At 34.7% G+C, this 23,295-nt stretch overlaps 1 protein-coding gene and 2 long non-coding RNA genes across 14 annotated transcripts; 2 read left to right on the plus strand and 1 right to left on the minus strand.

Moving 5' to 3' along the window:
- The first annotated feature begins 752 nt into the window (after positions 1-752).
- Positions 753-6,792, plus strand: LOC148788760 (uncharacterized). The gene is made up of 2 exons (XR_016064913.1): positions 753-895; positions 6,157-6,792. It is a non-coding gene; the product is annotated as an uncharacterized LOC148788760 (long non-coding RNA).
- Positions 6,793-9,236: 2,444 nt separating this feature from the next.
- LOC105157969 (uncharacterized) lies at positions 9,237-17,531 on the minus strand. 12 transcript variants are annotated; one of them, XR_016064875.1, is made up of 8 exons: positions 17,376-17,531; positions 15,956-16,314; positions 15,666-15,856; positions 15,452-15,559; positions 13,196-15,342; positions 12,692-12,809; positions 10,824-11,026; positions 9,237-10,013 (listed from the first exon to the last, which is right to left on the minus strand). XR_016064875.1 is itself a non-coding variant. In XM_088879103.1 (8 exons), exons 5-8 carry the CDS (start codon positions 15,521-15,523, stop codon positions 10,877-10,879), a joined length of 2,487 nt encoding a protein of 828 aa, XP_088735229.1. In that variant the 5' UTR covers positions 15,524-15,559; positions 15,666-15,856; positions 15,956-16,015; positions 16,087-16,201; positions 17,376-17,531; the 3' UTR covers positions 10,572-10,876. The 12 variants fall into 12 exon arrangements, 10 of the variants coding, with proteins under 10 accessions (XP_088735229.1, XP_088735228.1, XP_088735224.1 ...); XR_016064876.1 differs by having other exon boundaries at positions 9,237-10,034; XM_088879103.1 differs by lacking the exon at positions 9,237-10,013 and having other exon boundaries at positions 10,572-11,026; positions 15,956-16,015; positions 16,087-16,201.
- LOC148788761 (uncharacterized) lies at positions 17,332-19,377 on the plus strand. Its single transcript, XR_016064877.1, has 2 exons — positions 17,332-17,461; positions 18,801-19,377. It is a non-coding gene; the product is annotated as an uncharacterized LOC148788761 (long non-coding RNA).
- Positions 19,378-23,295: the final 3,918 nt, after the last annotated feature.

The following is a 23,295-nucleotide window of genomic DNA, read 5'->3' on the forward strand; positions in this document are numbered from 1 at the left end:
AACAAGCTCAAGCTTGTTATCTTGTTGACAGGCTCTGGCCCGTGATCTTCTTTATGGCTCCAGCTCGTGTCCTATTCCCACCTGTATCCTTGCTGACGGGCTCCAGCTTGTGATCTTGTTGACTGGTTTTGACTTATGTCCTTGGTAATAGGCTCCAACATGTTCCCCTATTGATAGGCTTCAACATGTGATCTTCTTGATGTGCTTCGAGATGTAATCTTCTTAACGTGCTTGGGACTTTACTTGCAGCACTAAATTCGTGCCGAATGGAAATGTGAGAGTTTCGTCCAGGAAATCTAGGTGTGTTGGTGCAGTTGATGGTGAAAATGGTAACACGGGCTGGTATTAAGGCTAATCCACATGATGCGTATTGGGTTCAGTAGTAGCACAAGATTCAAAGGAACTTTTCGAAGTCCTAAGGTCAAAGGATGACTAATCTGCAATAAATAGGTTAACACTTTAATGCTTAAGTCAGTAATTGAATTTGAAAAAAAAAATTTTAAAACGTGAGATAATAATAAATTAAATGATGTGGAGTGCTTGAATGTAAGAATGAAAGCTAAAGTAATCATATAGAATGAAAAAATGAGCAGGGAACTCGTATCCTTGTTATTTGCAAGTAGGGGTGTGCAAAAAATGGTTAAATCGGACCGAATCGAACCGAACCGAATAATCAATTTTTTAAATAAAATACATTATTATATATATTATATATATTATATTATATTTATATAGATAGTATCGATAGAGAAAGAAAAGAAAAGAAAAGAAAGAAGAAGAACGCAACAGAACACGACAAAAACAGAAACAAAAAGAAAAGGAGAGAACCATCATAAAAAACAGCAACGTGCACCTCCTCCACTCTCCAGCCAGCAGCAGAGCTCTTCTCCATCAGGTAGGTAGTTTTCTCTCTTACAAAGAAAAGGAAATTCAAAAAATTTGACTTACAATTTTTGCTTTGAAGGTATTCGATGAAATGCCTAATAAATTTTTTTTTGTTTTTTATTGTTTGATTCATTAATGGTGTGCTTGAGTTTGTATTAAAGTGAATCAAGTGATTTTAGACTGTCAAATTTGAAAAAATATCAGAATTATTTATATATATATTATTTAAAAAAAGCGGTTTTTTGATTTTTTGAATCGAAGTTTTGTCGGTTTTAACTGAATTGATACCGAACCATTCGATTCGATTTTCGATTCTTAAAAATCACGAACCGTTCGATTCGATTAACTGAAATGCATAGGCCTATTTGTGAGAGAGAAAGCGTGTTGAGTGTGAGTGACAAAAAATGGGTTACCTTCTACAACACGATCTCTATATATGGATGTAGAGTAAAACTCAAGAGTTAGTTATATCAAGTTGCATATGAGTAGAAAGATATGGATGTAAGCTGACTAACAAAAGAATCAAAACTTTATTTGGACTTATCTTGAAGGAGTTATGACTATTTAAGTGGTAATTGCCCAATTAACCCAAAAACCTGGGAGGTTGTTACCGAATGGGTGATTTAGTTAATATCGCTAATATGGAGGGAGTTAGTGTGAGAATTTTTATGAATACATAGCCTAAGTTGTGGAGAGTTTGTCTTACATGGCATCCCTATTGTTCGCTGAGTCATCTTGTTGAACCAGATCTCATTTAGGCCCTGCTTTTTTAGTTTAAGTGTAGGAATTTGATTGCATTAATTTGTAACATAACATTAGTATGTGCAAATTGATCCACTATGCCAAAGGTCTATTCGATATGTACCTGCACATTCATATATTAATCAGATATTTTGAATTTGGACACAATGTACTTTTAAAAATTAAAAAAAAAAATGTATTAACTTACACGTTGTTTGAACCAATCCTTGTACTTCGTCGATACAAGTCGCAATAATTTGGTCAACCGAATGGTGGTGCTGGTACAGTTCGTTCAAGGAAGATATATACATATTTTAATTAGATAAATGATATATATACATAAATACACTAATTAACATATATGTATATTGAAAATAACAACTTACTCATAATATGGCATGGCTGCTTCACAGTTGGTCAAAATGTACGTCTGGATGATGTGCCATTTTGGTCCACTGAGCCACTTCTTCTTCGAGGCACCACTAGCCTGACTAGGGTAGTTGAAAACAAACACCTGGTTTCCATCATTGCTGCCCGTGCGCTCATCATTTCTATGAGACATGCTTCATTTGGATAACATGTCCGACTTAAATTACTTTGAAGAAAAAAAATTGATTTCCTCCACAAAGTAGGCCTCGACAATTGATGCCTTGACATGTACTTTATTTTTCACCTTTTTCTTCAACTCAAGTAGGAACCTTCCAAATGGATACATCCACCTGTATTGCATTGGCCCCTCTACGGGAGTTTCATACAGCAGGTGAATAATGAGGTGCTCCATTGAGTCGAAAAAAACTGAAAGAAATATCTTCTCATGATTACACAGTATGATGACAACATTGTTTTCTAACTCATATCTTGGAGACATCAAGTGTGGTCGAGAATATGCTTTGGAATAAAAAACTAACCTCAGTTAATGCACTCTATACATGCTCGGGAAGCATCTCACGGAAGGCAATCAACATCAATTTCCACATGAATACATGACAGTCGTGGCTTTTCATGCCGTGTATCCATAATTGCGTCATGTCAATGCAGTGGACAAGGTTAGACGCGTAGCCATCAAGAAACTTAAGGTCACGTATCCATTCACATATCCTCCTCTTCTGCTCATTCATCAGGGTATAGACTGCTTTAGGCATAACGTTTGGTCTACGTTCATCCAGCTCAAGCTCCGGGCAATTACATATGATTTTCAAATCTCTACGTGCATTCAAGTTTTTCTCAATGTACATGACATCAAGGTTATGTCGAATCAGATACGTTGCCCAATATGGAAGATCCCAGAAAATGATTTTCTTCGTCCATTTGTGGTCTCTAACATAGCAGGAAGGGAATGTCAACAGCATTTTAACTGCGAAACTAATGTCTGCAACCCAATTTAGGATCTTGTCTCCTGTCAGCCTTGGACATGCAAGCTTATATTTGACACGATTCTTCGTGAAGACTTTATTGTTCCTTCGGTAGGGATGGTTCTCAGGAAGAAACTATCTATGGCAGTCAAAGTAGCACGCCTTTCTACCGTACCGCAGATGGAATGCCCATGTGTCATCCATACAAATCGAACAACCCATAACACCGGAGGCACTCCACCCAGGCGCCATCCCATAGAAAAGTAGGCCGCTCACAGTCCACATCAACGCCTCCCGCATGATGAATATATTATCCATGGCATTATCGTACGTTCGAACACCCACATGACACAACTACAGTAGCTCATCGATCAACGGTTTTAAGTACTCATCGATTAAACACTTCGGACTAGAAGGGCCAGGGATCACCATCGTCAGAAATAGGTACCAGAACTCATGCACATACCAAGGGGAGATTGTACAGTGTAATGATAACGAGCCAACATAAATAAGTACGACCGTATTGATCGTGAGGCGCAAACCGTCTGTGCAAAGGCCCAGCTGAACATTACATGGCTCTTCTGCACAATCGAGATAAGTTCGATCAAAAGACTTCCATGCTCGACATCGGATAGATGACCATTGACCCCTCCTCTATCTGATGTGTGGCATGCCACGTCATGTGCTCTGCAATTGCCCTCAAAGAGTACAACCTCTGCAGATAGGGAGTAAGCGGCAGGCGGCATGGGTCTCGCCCTCGAGTCGGCTTGTACATAGCGTTTTTACAAAACTTGCAGTACTCCAAATCGACATCATCCTTCCGGTACAACATGCAGCCATTCTTATACGCATCGATCTTCTCAATGGTAAACTCAAATCTTTTATCAACTTTTTCATGCTGTAGTAATCACTCGGCAGGGTGTGACCGGGGGTAATATTTTATTAGCCCACTGGGATATTCGTTCTCAGATATATGGTTGTCTACCTTGATATCCACCAACTCAACAACAGATGCCAATTGAGATTGGGTGCAACTGTTCCACAATGGTTGGTCGACAACATGCACTCCATTATAGAAACGATCTTTGAATCCTAACTCATAATCATAAGGACCACCGCAATAATAATATGAATTAGGACCCACATCAACAGGGCGGGAACTCGTACCATCATCAGGCACACTATCGTGAGAAGAAGAAAAATAACTCGGCCCGGATGCATAAAAAATCATCCTCTGCGCCCAATCCATATGTTGTTCATAACCCCAATTTGAATTACCTTCAACATGGGAAGTTGGGGTTTGTTCCTCCGACACTGGAGGGACAGCCACAGCCTTAAAGTACTTCTGCACCCTATTATCGCCATGAGAAATCTAATTATAATATTTTGGCATAAATCCCCGCATACACAAGTAATAACTGACATCATCAGGTATTCTGAACTTTGTGTTTTTGCATTTTCGGCAAGGGCACTTAATTTTGTCTCTATCCATATGTCCACGCTGACACTTTGCCCATTTTATGAAAGTCTCAAGCCCATCCTCAAACTCCAATGTAAGACCTGCCCTCCTTGGAAGGTTCTTACTATACATCCATTTCATCAATTCTCGTAAATCGATGATATATATCACTATATATATATATATATCTGATTAAGTTTCTAATTTGACAACCTACAAATCTATAAAGATTACACTACACTATTTAGGAGAATAAATATAATTAATCTGATACAATATTAATAAAAATTTATAAAACTAAAATAAGTAAACTACAATTAATTTAATAAAACACAATAAAATATTAAAATTAGTTTTTTTACCTGGTCAACCAACTTAAGTGATGATCAACACTAGTTGACGATCCAAAATTTGAGTAATAATCTACAAGCTATTCAAATGTATATGCACGAAAATCAGAGTGTTGAGAGTGTGTGTGGTTAGTATAAGAATTTCTACAACAAATGAAATGAAATGAATATATAAGTTTTTTTGTACATGCTTTTGTAACGGCTTTTAGAACTCCTAATATAGCCGTTTAAAACTAACCGTTAGAAAATATAGCCATTATTTTGTAACGACTATTACAAACGAAGAACGTCTCTAATGCCACGATTTTTGTAATACCGTCTTTTTGTATGTTTTTCAACGATTTCTGTCACTGCTATTGTAACGGCTCCTTATTTCACCAAAAAGTCGTTACAAATATAACTAGCCGTTACAAAAATCATAGCAAATTAATAACGGCCTACAAATTATAACGGTTTTAGGCGCACATAGATTTTGAAATGACATTTGTAAAGGTTACGACCGTTACAGAATAATTGTATTTTTATTACCCCCTCAATGACGTCAGCATGGTCGCTCTATTACAAAATTGTTATAAAGGTTGTGTGTATTGGAACGGCCATATGGCCTTTACAGAAAAGTCTTTACAAATCCCTTCTTTTTTTGTAATGGTTCCTTATCTGACGAAATAATAAGAAAATGTGAAATCATTTGGTCGTACCAATTGCTATAACTAATTTATTTGTTTAAACGATTGACATTCTGCATCAAGAATTAATAGTGGAATCAAGAATGAACCTGACTTTAATCAGAAAGCTTTATATCATATTTATTCATCTTATTTAATTTCGTCTTTTTACTCTTATCACAATCAAAATCCCCCCTCCTCTTTTTATTTTCGAAGGAACCACTTAAAACACATATATGAGGAATAGACCCAACTCACCACTTTTCCAAAGTGTTTGTAGAAAATTATTTTTTATGATTTCGACACCCATCAATAAAATTATAAGTGTATCCCTTGAAATTATACTTTTAATTACAAGTACACTCTATATTTCATGACGAAATTTTGCATAGCACCCGTTATGGTACATTACACTAATATTCCCTACTTGTAGTTATATAAATGGCATAAAATATTTATATAATTAGGTTTAATCTAAATGAAGTGCCAATGTAATTTACCCCACAAATACTTTTCCTAAACACTTATTCATCCGCAACACCACATGAAAAAAGCGTCACAAACAATGTGTAACATAGTTAAACACGACAAGATCCATCAACAACACGTTACCTACAAAGCATGCATGTTTTGATCACATTCAAAAGTACCTACTCGACAGATAAAATTAATTACAAACACAATTATGTAAACCGCATTTGCAGAGCAGATGATCGAGCGGAACGAGATGGAGTTGAAGCCCAGAAAGCCTGCGGCACATGCTCTCAGTCCCATCTGGAGATTCAGCCCAAATCAAAACGGCAGCAACCTGCTCGACTCCTACGAACTCCAAGCAGTCACCAGACAGCTCAATCGTGCTATTCGTGCCTCACATGGCTTGCCAACGTCGGTCTCTCCGTCGCCCCACCTCATGAAATCCCCCTTGTACCTCCACTGTCTCAACAAGATATACAGAGAGAACGCCAAGACGTCGAAGAAGATTTCCGGATCGAAGCTAAGTGGAGGGGCGAGCAGTGACAGCAACAACGACGATGCAACGGGGAAGAGAGGATTCGTAGTGCGGCTCTGGAAGAGGATCAAGACGATATTGGCGAGAGGGAATGAAGAGCAAAGCTAAAGGTTCAAATTTATGGAAATACTTGAGTAAGAAAAGACCCATGAATTTAGTCGCTTAAATATATTTTTGGTCCTATAATTTTAGTACTTTGGTATTTTATCTTTTATTTTTCTAGAGTTGGAAAATACTCTTATGACTTTTGACATCCAACGATTTTATCCTTCCAGTGTCGGATTTTGCACAAGTTGTCGAAATAAATTATGTCTCCCTCTCTATTTTGGTATTTTTATTCTTTATCTTTCTAGGGCTGCAAAAGAGTTTTGTATCTTTTTAACATTTTGCAATTCTGGTCCTGTTTGGTGTCGAATTTTGCAAAAAGTTGTCAGAATAAATCATGTGCCACGTCATTTATTATTATTATTATTTTATTTTTTCATCCATATAAAAATCCATAATTTAAATGAACCACGTGAGCGTAATTTATTCTAGTGATTTTTACAAAATTCAACATTAAAAGAATCAAAATTACGAAATATTAACAAATTACAAGACTCTACAATTTAATAAAGATAAAAATTAAAAATATTAAAATTACATGATCAAAAATATATTTAAGCATAAACGTACTGGATGGAATACACTTCTAAGCTTTCATATATTGTTTCTTAAATGCAATACATTTGAACAAGTAAATGATATAGTGGATCCTTATTTTTAGTTGACCTTCATCTTGCCCCAAAAATAATTGGTTGAGATATTATATGAAAAAAAATTAGTTTATGAAAAAATAAAAAATGAGATAATTTAATGTCCTTGTTTCATTTTGTTTGGATTGAATTTTCTATTATAAATCATATTGCTGCGTGTTCTATCCCATTTACTATATACATTATATGCATACATAATAAAAAATACAACATTATTTAAAATAAAAAAATTTAATATGATTTCTGTTGTCTAGTAGATTATAGCATTTTCTATGTCATACTTAAATCATTCATGTAATCATACTTTTTGTAGAAAAAGATAGAGAATGCAATTTTTAAGGCCAGAGTGAGTTCAAAATGGAAGACATGTTTCTTGACAAAATTTAAAACCATGATCATGTTATTATTGATAATTAGTCCTATTCAGATTTTGTATGTAGTTTCAGGATGCTGAATTATGGAATTATAAATTTGAGAAACTATTTTTTGAATTGAAGTAAAATAATAAGTCTAATATATTGTGAAAAAAAAATTAATATTTCCATAAAGAAATTTCTTAAGGTACATACTATACTTTTCTATTACGGGCAAAATGCAATTTGCCTTCTTGTGTTATTTGATTCCTCCCTAAATTTTTAAAAATTAAGCAAAATACCCTTCTCACGCGAATGGTGTGCAACACGTGCCATTTTTTTTAAATTTGTGTCTTAATTTTATAACTGTTGAATCTTATCTAACACAAACCAATGGTTCATATTACATCCATAATAATTCACCGTCGATATAAAATCTTACTAAAATCTACTGTTGATATCTTATCATTTAGAGACTATGCTCCAAATTTAATTTGATATATATAATTTATACAAAAACTAAAAATATATTTCCAACAATATATGTATAATACATATTTAGAATATATGCGTATAACATATATATAGGGAAAAAGAAAATTTTCATCGTATAACTTTGTCCCGGATTCTTTTTGGTCCTTTAATTTTGATAATATTACATTTAGTCCATTATCTTTAATTTTTTGTAGATTCGGTTCTTTAACCTAATTAATGATCCTTTTGTCCTTTTAATGCCATCCTCATGCTCTCAAAAGGCCTCAGGTGCTTTCCAAATAAAATTTAGCCTCCATAAATTCATACTTTGTTTCTATTGCCTTCCCACCGAGTATTCCATATTCTTGATTTTACGGACTTTCTCCAACTATACTACCACAATAAACGATTTGCATGTACTTGACTCATTCAGTAATAAACAACACAGCCGTCTTTCGTCTCCTACCTTAAAGCGTAAGGCACTCCAAAATTTTGGATAATCAAGTTGAACAAAAACCTTTAATATATTGAAAAAATAGTTGAAATATTACATAGATATTTATGTCTCTATTGGCGGCGACAACTATTAGCCTCTCATGGATAAGATGGCTTGACTCATTTGAAAAATCCCCACACACTAAAGAATCCTAATACTTGAAAAATTTAAAGACTTAATTTATTTTCTGAAAAGTTAGAGAAGTTTTTAGATATCCTCCATCTGCTTCCAACCTCTTTATTTATAATAGCTTTCGGATTTCAAACCCAGACTTCATTGCATTCGTTACCTATTTTGGCTCTCAAGTTTCCAACTGTAATTGTTATGGCTTGTCAACTAGTATCCGTGACTGTTAGCGCGTTTGTCCTCTTTTATCAACAGACTTCTTTTTTACTTTTTATAGTTTGAGTTTTTACCTTGTTTTGTAAAAATCCTTTCTTTTATCCTTTTTTAATTTTGATTCGAGTTTGCTTTGGGTTACTCGGATCTTTGTCACAAGCAAGGATTGGTCTTATTTTTCACAGCAAGGTCATATTTGATTATGTCATTATCCGGCATGCATCATGTTGTATGCCTTCTTCCTTGTGGCTTTTGTTGCTCGCAGCTTATTCTCCTGAACGAGCATTCTTTTCTTTTCAATGAGCTTTTTGCAAACTCAGTGTTTTTCCTTATCATAGAGTTAAATACGAGTGATCCATTTAATTTAAATTCAAAAATATTTTAAACGAATATTTAACTTTATCCATCTCAGTGAGACAGATCCAAAATGTCCACTAATAAATACATACAATCCGGACAGAAATACTTTGATAAAGCAGTGGATTACTTGGAAATACAAAATCCAGATTTCAGAAGTAAAAATCTCGACGACAAATCAAAGAGCATCTGAACAAATTTGCAATTAGAAATCATCATCAGAAGGCCCGAAACAACAATTTCAATATTTGACACAAACATACTACTTCAAGAACCAACTCAACCGGATCATCACTCATCTTCTCCCACAGTTTGTGCTTTACTTCAGATGCAGCCTCAGACATGCAATCCCAGAATCCTCCATCACACCAATCAAGGTCCAGAATTCCTGAACGCATCGACAATGTCCTCGTCTACCTCTGACAGAAGAGGAAAACCGATCGCGATAGAGCCAGCTCTTGGAAGTCGAGGTTCTGGATATCTTCTCCTTCATGACAAGCCATGACAGAAGACAAACAACTGTATTACCCAGGCCCTTGGAACTCTGTGAGAAATGGGGAAGAAGCGGTTTAGCCATTCGATGGATTCTTTCACCAAGTTGGCAAGAACATTCAGGCCATCCCAACGAGAGAGACAATAAAGGACATGTTTCGATCAACGCAAACAATGTGTCTTGAGGAACTTGAAAAGGATTCATGAGCTGCTGAATCCATTGTTTGTTGGTGTAACTGCAGACTGTTAATTATATGTATCCTCAAATATCCAATGACTTGAGTTCCTGTCATCAAAGTTGGAGAGACTGTACGTATTCTCAAGAGGGCTCATACTCAATTACATAAAATCCAATCAACATGCATTGTTTATTTTATGTTATGCACAAAGTTTCTCAAGTATTTTACATTTTATTCATATGTACGTATCAAATATTTATGTTGTGTACAGGTTAGCACTGACTCAGTGGTGAAGAAATATCTATATTTTATCATGTAAATCTTTTGTTAGAAAATGCTTTTAAAATGTATATGAATTAAAAAAAAAAGCAGATGAAAATACCACATTTGGAAAATTCACATAAACCAAAAACACAAGCCCCTAATTTATCAGACTAGATTTCCTAACTGTTTTTAAAATAGGAACAGAAAGACTTAAGCATCCAAGTGTTGGACTTTGGAGCACAGCAGTTCCGTGAGTGGTGTATGTTAAATTTTGGTTTATCGATTACCAAACTGAATTAAACTAAATTATTTCACTATTTACCATACCCAACAACATTAAATCAGTTTGGCATCCAATTAAACAATTGATAACAATAATTCAAGTAAAATTGGAATTTCAATTCATTTCGGATCAACAAAAGATGAAAACAGCTCATTTAATGGAAATCTCAATTCAATTCATTAAGTATTTACAAAATTGCTGCTCATGGTCTACGTCCCTAACCTGAGTCACTAGATCCAAAAAGATGACATATCCTCATATTCAGAGTAATCCAAGTTATAATAAGGGAGGACCGAAGCCTAAGGGTGATTGAGCTTCAAAGTATAGCCACCAGAATTCAGAATAATCTATTACTCTTAGGCATATATACCTGCATGAAAATTACAAAACCTGCAGAAAAGCTCACGTAAGGGTAAAACTTCATCAGGGCTTTGGGGTTGCTTTGCTGAGATTCCTCCATTTATCCTTAAGGTCTACTGTTGAACGACTTTCGTTGAAAATGTTTGCGCCAAATTCCAAAACTTTCTTCCATGGCAATCTGTCATGAGGAGTAGAAAATTTGCGCATCCCCTCCTGTAACAAAGAGACCAGCAAATTATACTTGAGCAGGAATTAGAAGCACAAGTTCACAAAACTAAAACATTTCAATGGGTGAACTCTCCCAAACTTAAGCTTTACGTATGAAACTTTCAAAACTAGAAAAGAAAAAGAAAAATGACGTTTGCCAGAATGGATAGCACCTAAATCAGAAGGATTGTTATAATCTTACACCTTAAGTATGGAATTGCTTGTCTGCTCTGTAGTGGGAACTTCTTTCTTCTCCTCCACTCCCCTAGATTAAGCATTTGACTAAAAATTATGGCAAGTCTATTGAAAAAGTTTCTTGGTATGAAGACAGGAAGGATAACTTGGTGAAAGTGACTTCTATAGAATAAGAGGACGGAAGCATGGGAGTCACTGCCGTAATTCTTTTTATTAAAGCCTCATTTGGTTTGTGAGATTCTGCAGGATATGATAGTAATCCCTCGTTTGGTTTTTGTCATAGGAGTTTGTGACAAAACGAAGGTCCAATATACAAGCCATTAGCCATGGTATGGATGCACAGATCTCACATCCAAGGTTGGATGCGCAATCACACTTTTCTTGCTGTGGAACTAATTAGTTTGATGACCAAAATTTGCTCATCTTCCACTAGAAGACAAAATCTATTAATTCAATTGGGTACAACCGTACAAGTGTGTTAATGACAATAACTATACATATTTTGAACATACCCAATCTTGTACTGTTGCATTTTATCTTATATTCCTCATTAATGCATTAATGATTGTAAGCACTACAAAATGCAAAATGCATCACTTATATTGTTAATTACATTTGTGCATTATGAAACAATATTTTCAATATAAATAGCATTCAAATATGAAGAAAATGGAAATAAGTTAAATTATAAAATATATTTTTTCACCAATACAAATTAAATAAGAAATTAAAGGCGATAAAAATTCTTATATGTTTCCAAATTGAAATTAAATAAAAAATAAAGAAGTATGAAATATAGTTTGCCATTGTGTTATCAGTTAAAGAAAAGAGCATAAACATATCTAGAGGTGATATGTATTCTTGCATAAACCATTTATATGTAGAAGGGCATGAGCTCAATATCTTGAAAAGTCTTACCTTTGTGATATTTGTGCATGTGATCATTTTCAATGATAAATCTAGCCAAACACAAGAATGAGCTACCGCATGAGATATCACACTAGTCAATCCATCAAACCAAATGCAAGCTTATCACATATAATCCCATCCCATTTAATCATATTCTCTATAAGCCTATCACTTGAACTAAACAGGGCCTAAGAGTAATTTAAATAAACCCAGATTTCCTAACAGGATAAGACCCATCGCTACTTGAGATGCACTGATATATGAATATTATACAATTATTTTGACTGAAAGTGTTAAGAACAAGGCAAATGTGTCAACGGTTAAAGCTACATAAGCCTTTTCAATGGTCAGTCTAATCAAGACTAGGGAGATCTGACTTCTAGGGATAGACCACCTAGGAATATAAAGCAGAACATGATAGGTAATCATGTGAGCACTAAAACTGGGTATCTTGCTATTTACATTTGACTTTTTTCAGAACAGTGGCTCCAAGTGTGAAATCAAAAGTAGAAAAGGGAAAGAAAACTATAAAATACAGGTGAATAGAATTAAATGAAATTTTTCTACCTTTAATGCCTCTTCTTCTGCAGTCGTCCATGGGACTCTTATTCGCCTCAATTGTGGAAATGTCGGAGATGAGCTGCAGATGAATATAAAGATCGTCATTAACATTTCTGCTCTGTTCCTGAGATGAAATACATTTTATCGAAGAACATCTCAGAATCCTGTTTGAATAGAGTTATTTGGGCAGGATCATCCTGCAAGGATATACCTTTTTGTTTTGATTTTCAAAATCAATATATATGAATGCTCATCCAGAATAGATATAAAAATAAAGCTAAGCATGTTGTTAGCTAAAATACATCTCTGATATGCCAAGCATAAAATTGCACAAAGTTTCATGGCCAAAAACTAATTAATGTCATAACCAAACTTTATTTCAACCTTTAGATAAATATTGCATCTCTAGAAGCAGAATTTCTCTAAATACAGAGTCTCACTGAGACAAATAATTCCATAAGCAATGGTGGAGGTGGATTATCCTTACTTTACTCAGGAAAAAGAACTTACTGTTGCCTTTTGTGACTTTGAACTCTTACAAAGTATTTTGAGGCACCAGAATTTGCATTTTCTTCTTCAGATATTTCTTTAGCATCAGCAGATTCAGTAACCGGGGGAAAGTTGCATTCATGAGGTAAATCTGTTTCTGGTGAACATAAAACTCTTTTCCTGGATCTGATGTCAGCATGACTCTCACCCTCACTACCTTTCCCACGAACCTGGCAGGATGGATTTTCACCCTGAGATTTAAGAATTGCTAGTGCAGCCATCTGGTCTCCACAACGAACTCTCTGAGTTTGGGACATGCGCTCTGTGTTTCTCTCCTCTTGTTTATCTTTTTTCAAAGAGTCAGGTGTTCCATTGGCAGAAGCTACAGTTTTTCCTCCACAAGTGAGACTGTCACCAAAACTCAACACTGAATGCCCTGCCTGTTCATATCCCGATTTTCTCTTATGCTGATGATCATTGGTACTTCCATTAACATCTTTGTTGTTCAGTTTGTTACTTTGGCGCAAACCTTCATCCTGTTCAAAATGTTTTATCTTATATGATCTGTAAGACTGTTTCTCTGACTCCTTTCTGGCTCCCCAGCAAATAAACGTTGCATAGGCCTTTCTTGTTAAGGAGACCTTTTTCTTAATTTTCACGCTCTTTGAGATTGCTCGAGAGTGTGCACAAAATGGGCAGTAAAACTTTCTCCTTTTGTAAAGTTTCGCATCAGAACTCAAACAGTTCTCATGGATGACTAACTGGCAGGATTTAGTATTACAAACCAATAACTTTCCAGCTTTGTGACATTTCACACAAGCATTTAGCTCTCTCCAATCAATTGTTGCCAGAGAATCTTGGCCGTATGTGCACCTAGAACTCAAGAAAGCTTTCTTCTTTTTAGCAATATCAATCAATTCTTTATGATACCAATCACCATCAATTGAAATATAAACATCTTTAGCTTCACAAATATTCCGCATATCCCTATCAAAATTTTGCTCAAATTTATCCATGTATTTCTTAGTTGTTTTGAGCTTACAGGGACCTTCCTCACCAACTACATTCTCAGAGTCATACTTGCGCCCCTGTTCCTCATCAGAATTCTTGTTGGGTGCTTTAGTGCTACGATGACAAACCTGCGTTTCATGATGCAAAATTTCATCTCGCCCACCAAGTGCCTCTGACGAAATGAACTTGTTATTACCATCTCCAGGCTCAATTTGTTCCATGCCCCCAAGACAAGTTTGTTTCCCCAAGCTGCAACCTAGAACTTCACTGGACTGAAGAATTCTTGAAGATATGTTGGCTAACAGAATTAGATCTCTCCACTTAGTGGCTAAGCAATCTTGACGGTATGTGCACTGGCTACCATTAGAGAGGTGGAGATTTTCTTCCTCCTCACCATTGGGGACATTCTCTTGAATATCTTGCTCAAAGTTATCCATGTTTTCAGAAGATTTTTTATTAGAAAAACCTTGCATGTCACCTTTCAGTTCTCCAATCTCATTTTCTTGCCCATGTTCCTCATCATTTGACAGTTTATTGTCGAAATGAGGAACCTGATTTTCACGAGGCAAAACTTCAGTAGGACCAACAAGATCTGAAATATGCTCATTACTATCATCTGCAGGAGGTCCATGTAATTCAACATCCGCAACATGAGTATTTTTGTCCAGGCAGCAGCTTTCTCTTTCACTTTCTTGTGCAACTACCTTAGATGCATCTTCTAACTCTTCATTTACACCTGAAGATATTAATTTCCCACCTAAATCCTGTTTGTTGTGGATAACGTCATTCTTATGCTTCTTGACAGTTTTTAGATGGTTATTACAACCATTCTTTGATATGATCTGGTCTTTAGAGGACTTGCCTCCTGCACTGTCAGTTGTGGCACTTCTCTTCCTGTTAACTGATAATAAGTCTTCATTTGGCAAATCACTGGGTAAGAGGTAACTGATATCTCCAGGGGCAGGAGAAATCAACTGATCATTCCCCTCACTGATATGGGCATTTCTATCAGGTCCATCAAATCCAGGCTTAATGCTATTGCATTTATCATCATCCACTTTAACTACACTCTCAGGTTGATACCCACCTGACAAGCCACTTTGATCTTTCAAGGATGCAAAAAAGGAGGGGCTACCTGAAAGAATTGCATCCTTCAGCTGTTTTAGAAGAACACCAAGGAAAATTAGAAGAAGCAAGTGTAAAGGGCCCCTTTGTTTTATATTCTTGTTACGCAAATTTATATGAGGGCCAAAGTGAAGATTTCACCTTTTGTAGAGTGTGTTTATCCAAGCTACACCTTTTATGCGCTATAAAGGGATGAATATCCCATTTCCACATATCTGGTCCAGCAGCTTTTGCATTTGATAAAGATGTCTGTCAATATTTACATTAATTTTCAATACTACTCCCAGATGACGTAATTCTGAGCAGACTGTCTTCCTAATAATAGAAAATTTCTGAAACTGTACACATTAAGTACCTCCAGTAATATCTCTTCTAGGACTTCCTCACAGCTCTCAGATGGATCAAATCCAATTTTCGGACTTGAAGTAGATACATATTTGGATGGAGCTCCCTGAACGAGAAAGCTTTCTAAGATTCTCAAGGACACCAGTTCTCTTGCATTTCTACCAAGATCATCAGATAATAGTGGAGACTTCTCAACCAAATCTGCAGTACCATGAATATGTAACTGGTTAGAATCTTAACGATGAACTTTCAAAGTCATTACAATATTTCACTTTGTAAAATAAAAGGCCTCGCCATTACCAAGTAGAAGAGATGGATCAATTTGATTAGACCGTGCTAGTGTTTCGATGACCCAAATCCCTGGAAGAGGTGATTTAGATAGCTGGCAAGCCATTAAGGGCTGTTCCAAAGCTTCAGATACAGTGAGTTACCAGTCTGCCCTGTTATTCGCAAGTGGTCCAGTAAAAGATACACGCAACTCGCAAGTCAAAGTTGGGGGTGCTTCCAGATTGAATCCTCTAAGAAGCAATAGCCACAATAAAGATGCTAAAGAAGCATCAGACATGACAGCAATCAAGCAACTGTGTCAAACATATTGTCACGCCCAAAACACACAGAGGCCACAAACAAGAATGTAACTCAGGAACACCATAGGCAACCTGATCAAAAAGGAAAAGTAATAAATATGCATATTTTGTCATTCAGAAACTGGCTCAACCAAATTTGATAAAATAGCGAATGTCAGAGATGTATGCAGAGATCACAACAAAATGTGAGCACATATTCGCCATTGTCTAATCAAATATCATCCTGAAAATTACCGACTTGCATGTTTAAAATAACTTAAGTCCAGGCTCAAAGCATCCGGGGATTACAAATTCGATAAAGAAACTGACAATCAAACAGTTCAATAAGAAGGCAAAAAAATATCCCAAGATAAGTACAACATAAATCTCCTTCAAGTTGACCATAGGCATCCACTCATACAAAGTCAATGGTTGTCCTCCCGAAAAATTTTAAAATTGGGCCAACGCCACTGCTCAGCAATTAGCTATATATCATCCTAGTGTCAGAATGAGCATCAGAACTTTTGTTTCAGTAACCTAAATTAATAACAAATTTTGGTAAAGTCAAATGCAATTCAAAGGAATGGTAATGTTATAATAAACCCGTTGCAGTATATATAAACTACCCAACACGTACAAAGTGGTCAAATGTATTCCCGGCATCAATGAGGTCGATGTTTTGTTCGATTAAGAAATGAATAAGCGTCCAGAAAATGCCAATCATTGATCTAGCCAATATGGAAATCATTAAACCCTACCTAAGCCCCAATGACTCAATGCATTGTCAGGCTGAAAGAATCCCAATCAACATGACAAGTTTCACAATCAACCAACTCAAGAAGATGTCAGCAATTCTTTTATAATCAATGTTGACAATTGATTTTGCGAATAATAACTTGCATCATTCGCACTAAAAAATGTTCCTCGTTCATCCTATAATATAGATACAACGACAATTACCAAGCGAATCTAAACTCCGAATCATAGCGCAAAATAATTTAAATAAATAATTCCAATCAGTTCCTTTCAAGATTGAGAGCACGGTATTTGAGACACTTGCACTGAAGCATACGCGTACATAAAATATATATAAGCATTCACATACACACCGACAGAAGCGCAAAATGGCAGCACAGTGGAGATGAGAAAATCACCGGAAAATACACAGAGTTCTCGGAGGATTTGTCTATAGCTTCATTTTCATCATCCACTGCACTTCGGCGTTAGACAATCAAAACAGGTGTGTTTGTGTGAGTGTGTGTTTATATAGTCAAGTGATTGTACCTTTGCCCTCTTCCTGCTGCACCCAAATTGCATGCTTGGTTTAAAATAATTACTGCTTTATTTTTCAAAAGGTTATATTATTTTTTTATTTTTTTTTTGGATAGCGTTCCTTAAGTTTTGCGTAATTACATGTAAATTTCTTGTAGCTCGACAAATTATATCGAGTGCTCTTGAGAGGTGTTTCTGTGTAACAGTTAGTCAAGATTTTATCGAATTTATTGATATTAACAAAAGAAATTGAATGAAAAACGATGAAGTTATATCTTCTCATATGTATTAACTCGTGAACACGTATGAGGGTAATTTGATCATAAAAAGATTTACTTAACCAGCACCAAAATCAGTAATAAGTTAATTGAGGTAAATATAGATTCTTTTTTCTTATTTTTTTTTTGTTAATATCAATAAATTCAATGAGTTTTGACTAACGAAATGACTTATTTATTAAACGAAAGCAACATCAGGGTCTTCAACTTCGTCAATTGGCCTAAGCCTCATTAGCGAGTGAATTTATTAATTTGAAAGTAATAATTAATTTTTAAAAAAATGAATAAGTCCATATTTACATCAACATATACATATATCAACAATTTTTTTAAAATGTGTCTATAAATAATCCATTAAATAAACAAATGTAGGGTGTTCATAGTTCATGAAACCAGCAGAACTGCATCGAAACTAAAAATTCAATACGTATTAAACCAACCAAAAAATTCAGCTCGGTTAGTATCAGTTTACTGAATCGTACCTAATATCAAGATATTATTTTTTATATATTAATTAGTTTATACTAATTTTGTTATTCATCTATTAAAATTAAAAAATAAATAAGAAGTGTAATTTTTATTTTTAATATTTAGTTTTAAATTATTTTCATATTTTTTCACGAAGAATTTGGGTAAATTTGGATATTTAAAAGTTGGTACCATAAAAGATTTTCTTTTATAATAGTAAATAGATAAGCTCTTTTCCTAAAACATTTACCAAATACAATGTAATATGTTATAAGCTTTCAAAAATCTTATAAGATATTTTAAATGGCTTATAAGCTCACCCAAACAACCTTTGAATCTATTTCGCAAAAATATTTGATTGTGTTTGGATTTACATTTTAGCCCATTCCCGAGATGGGCCAAAATAATAGCAATATTTGATTTTAGTTTTTACACCTTGATTTGGTGTAGAAACAGAAATTGGCCTACTAAGCTTTTTCTTTTTTTTTTTTCTTTCTTAAATTTATAGGCCTATAGCCCATAAAACAGAAATCTATTTTTTAAAAAAACGTAAAATTGCAGCTCTCCTCTCTCAGACGACTTGAACCTTCTCTCCCTACCCATTTCTCCGTTGATCTGAACATAGCATAGCCCCAGCCGCGCCATCACCCGCGTCGGACTCCCACCACGGCGTAGTTAGATGAACTCCACCGACAGTACAGCCCCAGCGTCGCCATCACCCGCGCCCTCCCACCACGACGGTGTTACGATGAATTTGCCACAAACTCTGTTGGACTCCGCCGCCACTCGTCATTCATGTCAAAGGTGTGCCGTCGGCTGTTGGAATTGGTATCTCACGCGCCACCTAGTCCCCGTTCCACACACCACGTCAATCAAGCGAAAAGGCGGATTTGGGTCTGTAAAGTTTACCGAAAATTTCTTGTTCTTTTACTTTAATTGCACGCTTTCTTTCATTTAATTTTTTATTTCTAATTTTTTTGAAGATTTGAGAGTTGGGTTTGGATGTAGTATACTGAAAAGTATGTACGATTCAATAGTAGTGGCCTTCAGTAAATTATTGTCTGCAATGATTCCTGATTTCTCTATTCTTTCACATGGTGAACAGTGATATTTTCTTTAAATTATTGTCGGATTTTCACTTTTTCCTGAGGTTCCTGTTGATTCACACGTTGCACAGTGGAACAATTTTGAATTTACAGCAATCTGCAAACGGTTGTATCTCTATATATACCATATATAAAGTGTGATATAAACACTACATTCAAGCTTTCATAGTTCATATTGCTAAATCAGAGCGTTATAAGATTCGGATCCCATTTTATAAGGTTCTGAAGCTGCCAGTAAAAGCGAAACCTTAGTACCTTTTCCCAGTGAGTAAAACTGAACGGCCTATATGTATATTCAAGGATGTGTTGTTATTGCCTTCATGACAATCTGATGTCTATGATCTGTAGTGATGATTTATGTTTGTTAATACAGTTATCACTGGGTTAAGTTACTTTCTATGTCAGTTCTGTCTTGTGACATCTTTCAATTTTTGTTGCTGTTGAACATATTTACTGTTTATAATAGTAGATATTCTTCATTTCTTTTTGTCTATGTGATTAATCGGGAAATTAATTGTGGAGTGCGTCAGGCAGTTCCCTGTCTTATTTCTTTTAGTTGAGTACTGGATTATTTTGGTAACTATCATCTCTAACACTCACTGTGCCAAGTAATTGCCCATCTTTCTCAATATCCATGCAACTCATACAAAGAGGTATTTTTAGTGCTGTCAGAGGAATGAATTAGGGAGAAGTACAATGAAATTAAAGTGACTAGGCACAATGATTTCTTAACCTTGTAGTTATATTAGCTTAAGTTTGTATCAAGTAATCTCTGTGTGCCCTTTAAGGTGGGTCCTAAAGCAATTTTCACCCATGAGCTGTTGTCTAATGGTTACTACGGTGACAGATGCATTTTGGATTTATTAATTGCGCCTTCATGCATAATGTTTTAGCGTGCACTTGAAGTGTTCTAATCCCATTCCTTATGTTCTACATAATGAATGTGTTATAGTCATGGCTGGTCTCACAACAATCATGCCTGTTTGAGTTACTTTTATTAATACATCTGTGTCTTTCCTTCATTATGATTAAATTGAGGTAACGGGTGAGAAACTTTTGTTGTCTCCATTGAAAGTGTCTCAGGTTTTAGAGTTTTGGTTATGACCTCCAGCGGAGGTGAAGAGAGCTGTTATTGTGGTGTGCTTGGGCAGTTTAGAGGTTTTCTTGGAGTGATACAATGCATGTTTCCAACACAGGGAAATGAGGTTGTCATGGCTAGATGAATAGATTAAAGATATTGATCTTCTCTAAATGCACAATAGAAAATTATACAATTTTATAGATTCAGAACTATAAGTGCTGAACAATTATACACGTATATGGATTGAAAATTATATTTTCTCTTTCTTTAAGTTGGCACAATTTACATTTTTTCACCCCAACAAAGTGCTGCTTTCATCCTACCTTTGTTTAATGTTGTTGCACTTCTGCGTCTAATTTATTCATTAAAGTTCTGTCTAGTTTATATGTTCACTTTTCTATGAATTAAAACCATGACGCTGATGAATTCAATAATAGTAACATGTCACATGTTTTGTTCATTGTCTACACGAGCACACTTCTAAGACTTACATTTTCTATTTGATAAATTTGGTCTTAGTATTTGCTTACTTTGTTCTTAATGTTTTCATGTTTTGTTCAAGATAGTATTTTATTAAAATATGTTGCACCGCATAAGCACATCGAATAATGATGTGGTTATATATATAACTTTATGTTATAAATATAGGAATTGGAACCTATAACTAAACAAAATTTGTCTTGTTTTATTCTTTTTGTGGTAATGTAGATATTATCAGTAAATATATATTCTATGTATGTTAATTTTATTAAAAAAACAAATTGTTACTTTTTACTTGTTTCACACAAAAAAAGTATAAGGGCTAGGTGGTTGTTTTTCAATTTAATTAATGATAAATGTTGAGTTTGGGTGTTGTTTCTTTTTTAACAAAAATGTGTTATGTGCTTTTTTTAAAATCAGCAATTTAGTCAAAATTGTTGAATTTTGATCGAAATATTTTCTTCAAATATATATATATATATATATATAAATAGAATAGATATATTGAGATACTAATGCTGATTTAACATATAAATATAAGTTCAATGTTAGAACGTATAATTCGCATTCTAAAATTAATTTTCATAGCATTTTCGTGGTCTAGTTGTTTTTAAACAATAATTTTATAATTTGTGTAACATATTCATATCTCGTGTTTCAAAATGAGAAAAAGTAAAAATTATCATTATTAAAGCTGGTAAAATTCCAGCCAAAATATAGTTATTGCAATAATTATAAATTATTATAATTGGTGAATATCAATATTTTTTATATAACAAAAATGTAGCTTGCCTGTTAAAAGTGAAATTTTAAAAACAATGTTAGTCAATTTGCCCTATGAAGGTGGTATAAAAACTCCCTTTCTATTTAATAGTGAGTGTTGTTTTTAATATATAATAGGTATTGATTAAATATAATAGTAGAGGGGCATTTTTTATACGATCTTTATCTATACTATGTATAATTGAAAAGCGGTAAATTGACGTCTCAATTGTTTTAATATGATAATTTTAATATTTAATTTGAATAATTTATTTATTTATTAAATTTTCACTCATTTACTATCTTTCAATAGTTATTTCTTTTTTTTTCAATTTTTATTCATTTTTTTCACTATATTTTTTATAATTTTAATAATTAACTTATTATTTTATATATACTTTATTAAATAATAAAAAATTATAAATATTGTACTTTAATAGAAATAATAACACATGGTTTTATGTCATACTAACTCATTAGCGAGATAATGATTGTTTGTTTATAATTCCAACCCCTTGTGACGTGCGGCAGTTTTTTTCCTTATGAATATATAAACGATGGTGGTTGGTGAACAGGTATCCTAACAACAAATATATCTCAGTAAAAGTTGAGTGTTGAAGGGTGCCAGACACCTACCTATAATGGTGATTGTACCAATAATGTTCTCCAATTCAGTACAATACTTTGTGAAACCGATGATGTCCCATATTGTCTTTGCATCTCCATATTAACGCTTTGTGCACAGTCCTCTGTGATAAAAAAAAAACACGTATGAAGAGTTAGCAAATAGACCTATCAGAGTGTACGTGGTAGAGACCGACTTCTTCAGTCAGATAATCTGTGCTAGTCGGTCCTACACATACAGCAAGATGCTGTGAACACACAAAAATTCATAATTTTCCGTGCAATTTCTCAGTGTCTGGTCCTCATTTGTGACAATGACTATAAATTAGTCCCAACATTGTCACACTTTAAAATGAATTGTTCCATTTTGTCAGTCTGCAAACATAATTTTATAAAATTAGGCACATTCTATTCATATTTTTATTAGCTGTGTAATACAAACCGAATGCGTACTAGTTCGTATAATCTAGGACGATACCATGAAATCTTCATGTTTCTTTCCGCCTTTTATTTTTGTCCACAAAAAAAAAAGAGGCAAGTTGTTTTAACGACGAATGACAAAAACTTACTAATAAATAATGTAATAATTTGACAACCAAAGAAAATGAGAAAACAACGCCACCCCACTCATCCACTCTATTTAACCACACCACACCAACACAAACATACACACACTTCACCCTTCTTGCCTTTTCCACTTCTGAGATCAACCTCACGAAAAGACAAAGGGTGAAAATATCATTTATATTTCCCAAACTAAAGAATAGTCACCCAAATTAACTCGAAAGAGGAAAAAAAAATGGGTTTCACAAAAACCACCGCTTCTTTCGCATTGGCCATCTTGGCCACATCCCTCCTCCTCTCTACGGCGGAATCTGCCGTCAACCCCTTTTGCGACACAGCCATCGACAAGGCCCTCTGCACGCAAATGACCAAAGATGCAAAAACCTGGGAGGGGGCAATGACAAACGTGCTCAACGCAGCCTTAGAGAAAGTCATGGCC

Source organism: Sesamum indicum, linkage group LG3, assembly GCF_026168435.1.
Source record: "Sesamum indicum cultivar Baizhima isolate 11 linkage group LG3, ASM2616843v1, whole genome shotgun sequence".
Taxonomy (NCBI): domain Eukaryota; kingdom Viridiplantae; phylum Streptophyta; class Magnoliopsida; order Lamiales; family Pedaliaceae; genus Sesamum; species Sesamum indicum.

What these genes read in the sequence shown, in the direction of transcription:
- LOC105157969 (XM_088879098.1), bottom strand. Translation starts at nt 16,049, where the DNA reads ATGGCTTGCCAGCTATCTAAATCACCTCTTCCAGGGATTTGGGTCATC. An exon ending in TGATCCATCTCTTCTACTTG is followed by an intron (nt 15,857 to 15,955) that starts GTAATGGCGAGG and finishes ATGGTACTGCAG; the next exon opens with ATTTGGTTGAGAAGTCTCCA. An exon ending in CAAAGTCACAAAAGGCAACA is followed by an intron (nt 12,810 to 13,195) that starts GTAAGTTCTTTT and finishes ATTTCATCTCAG; the next exon opens with GAACAGAGCAGAAATGTTAA.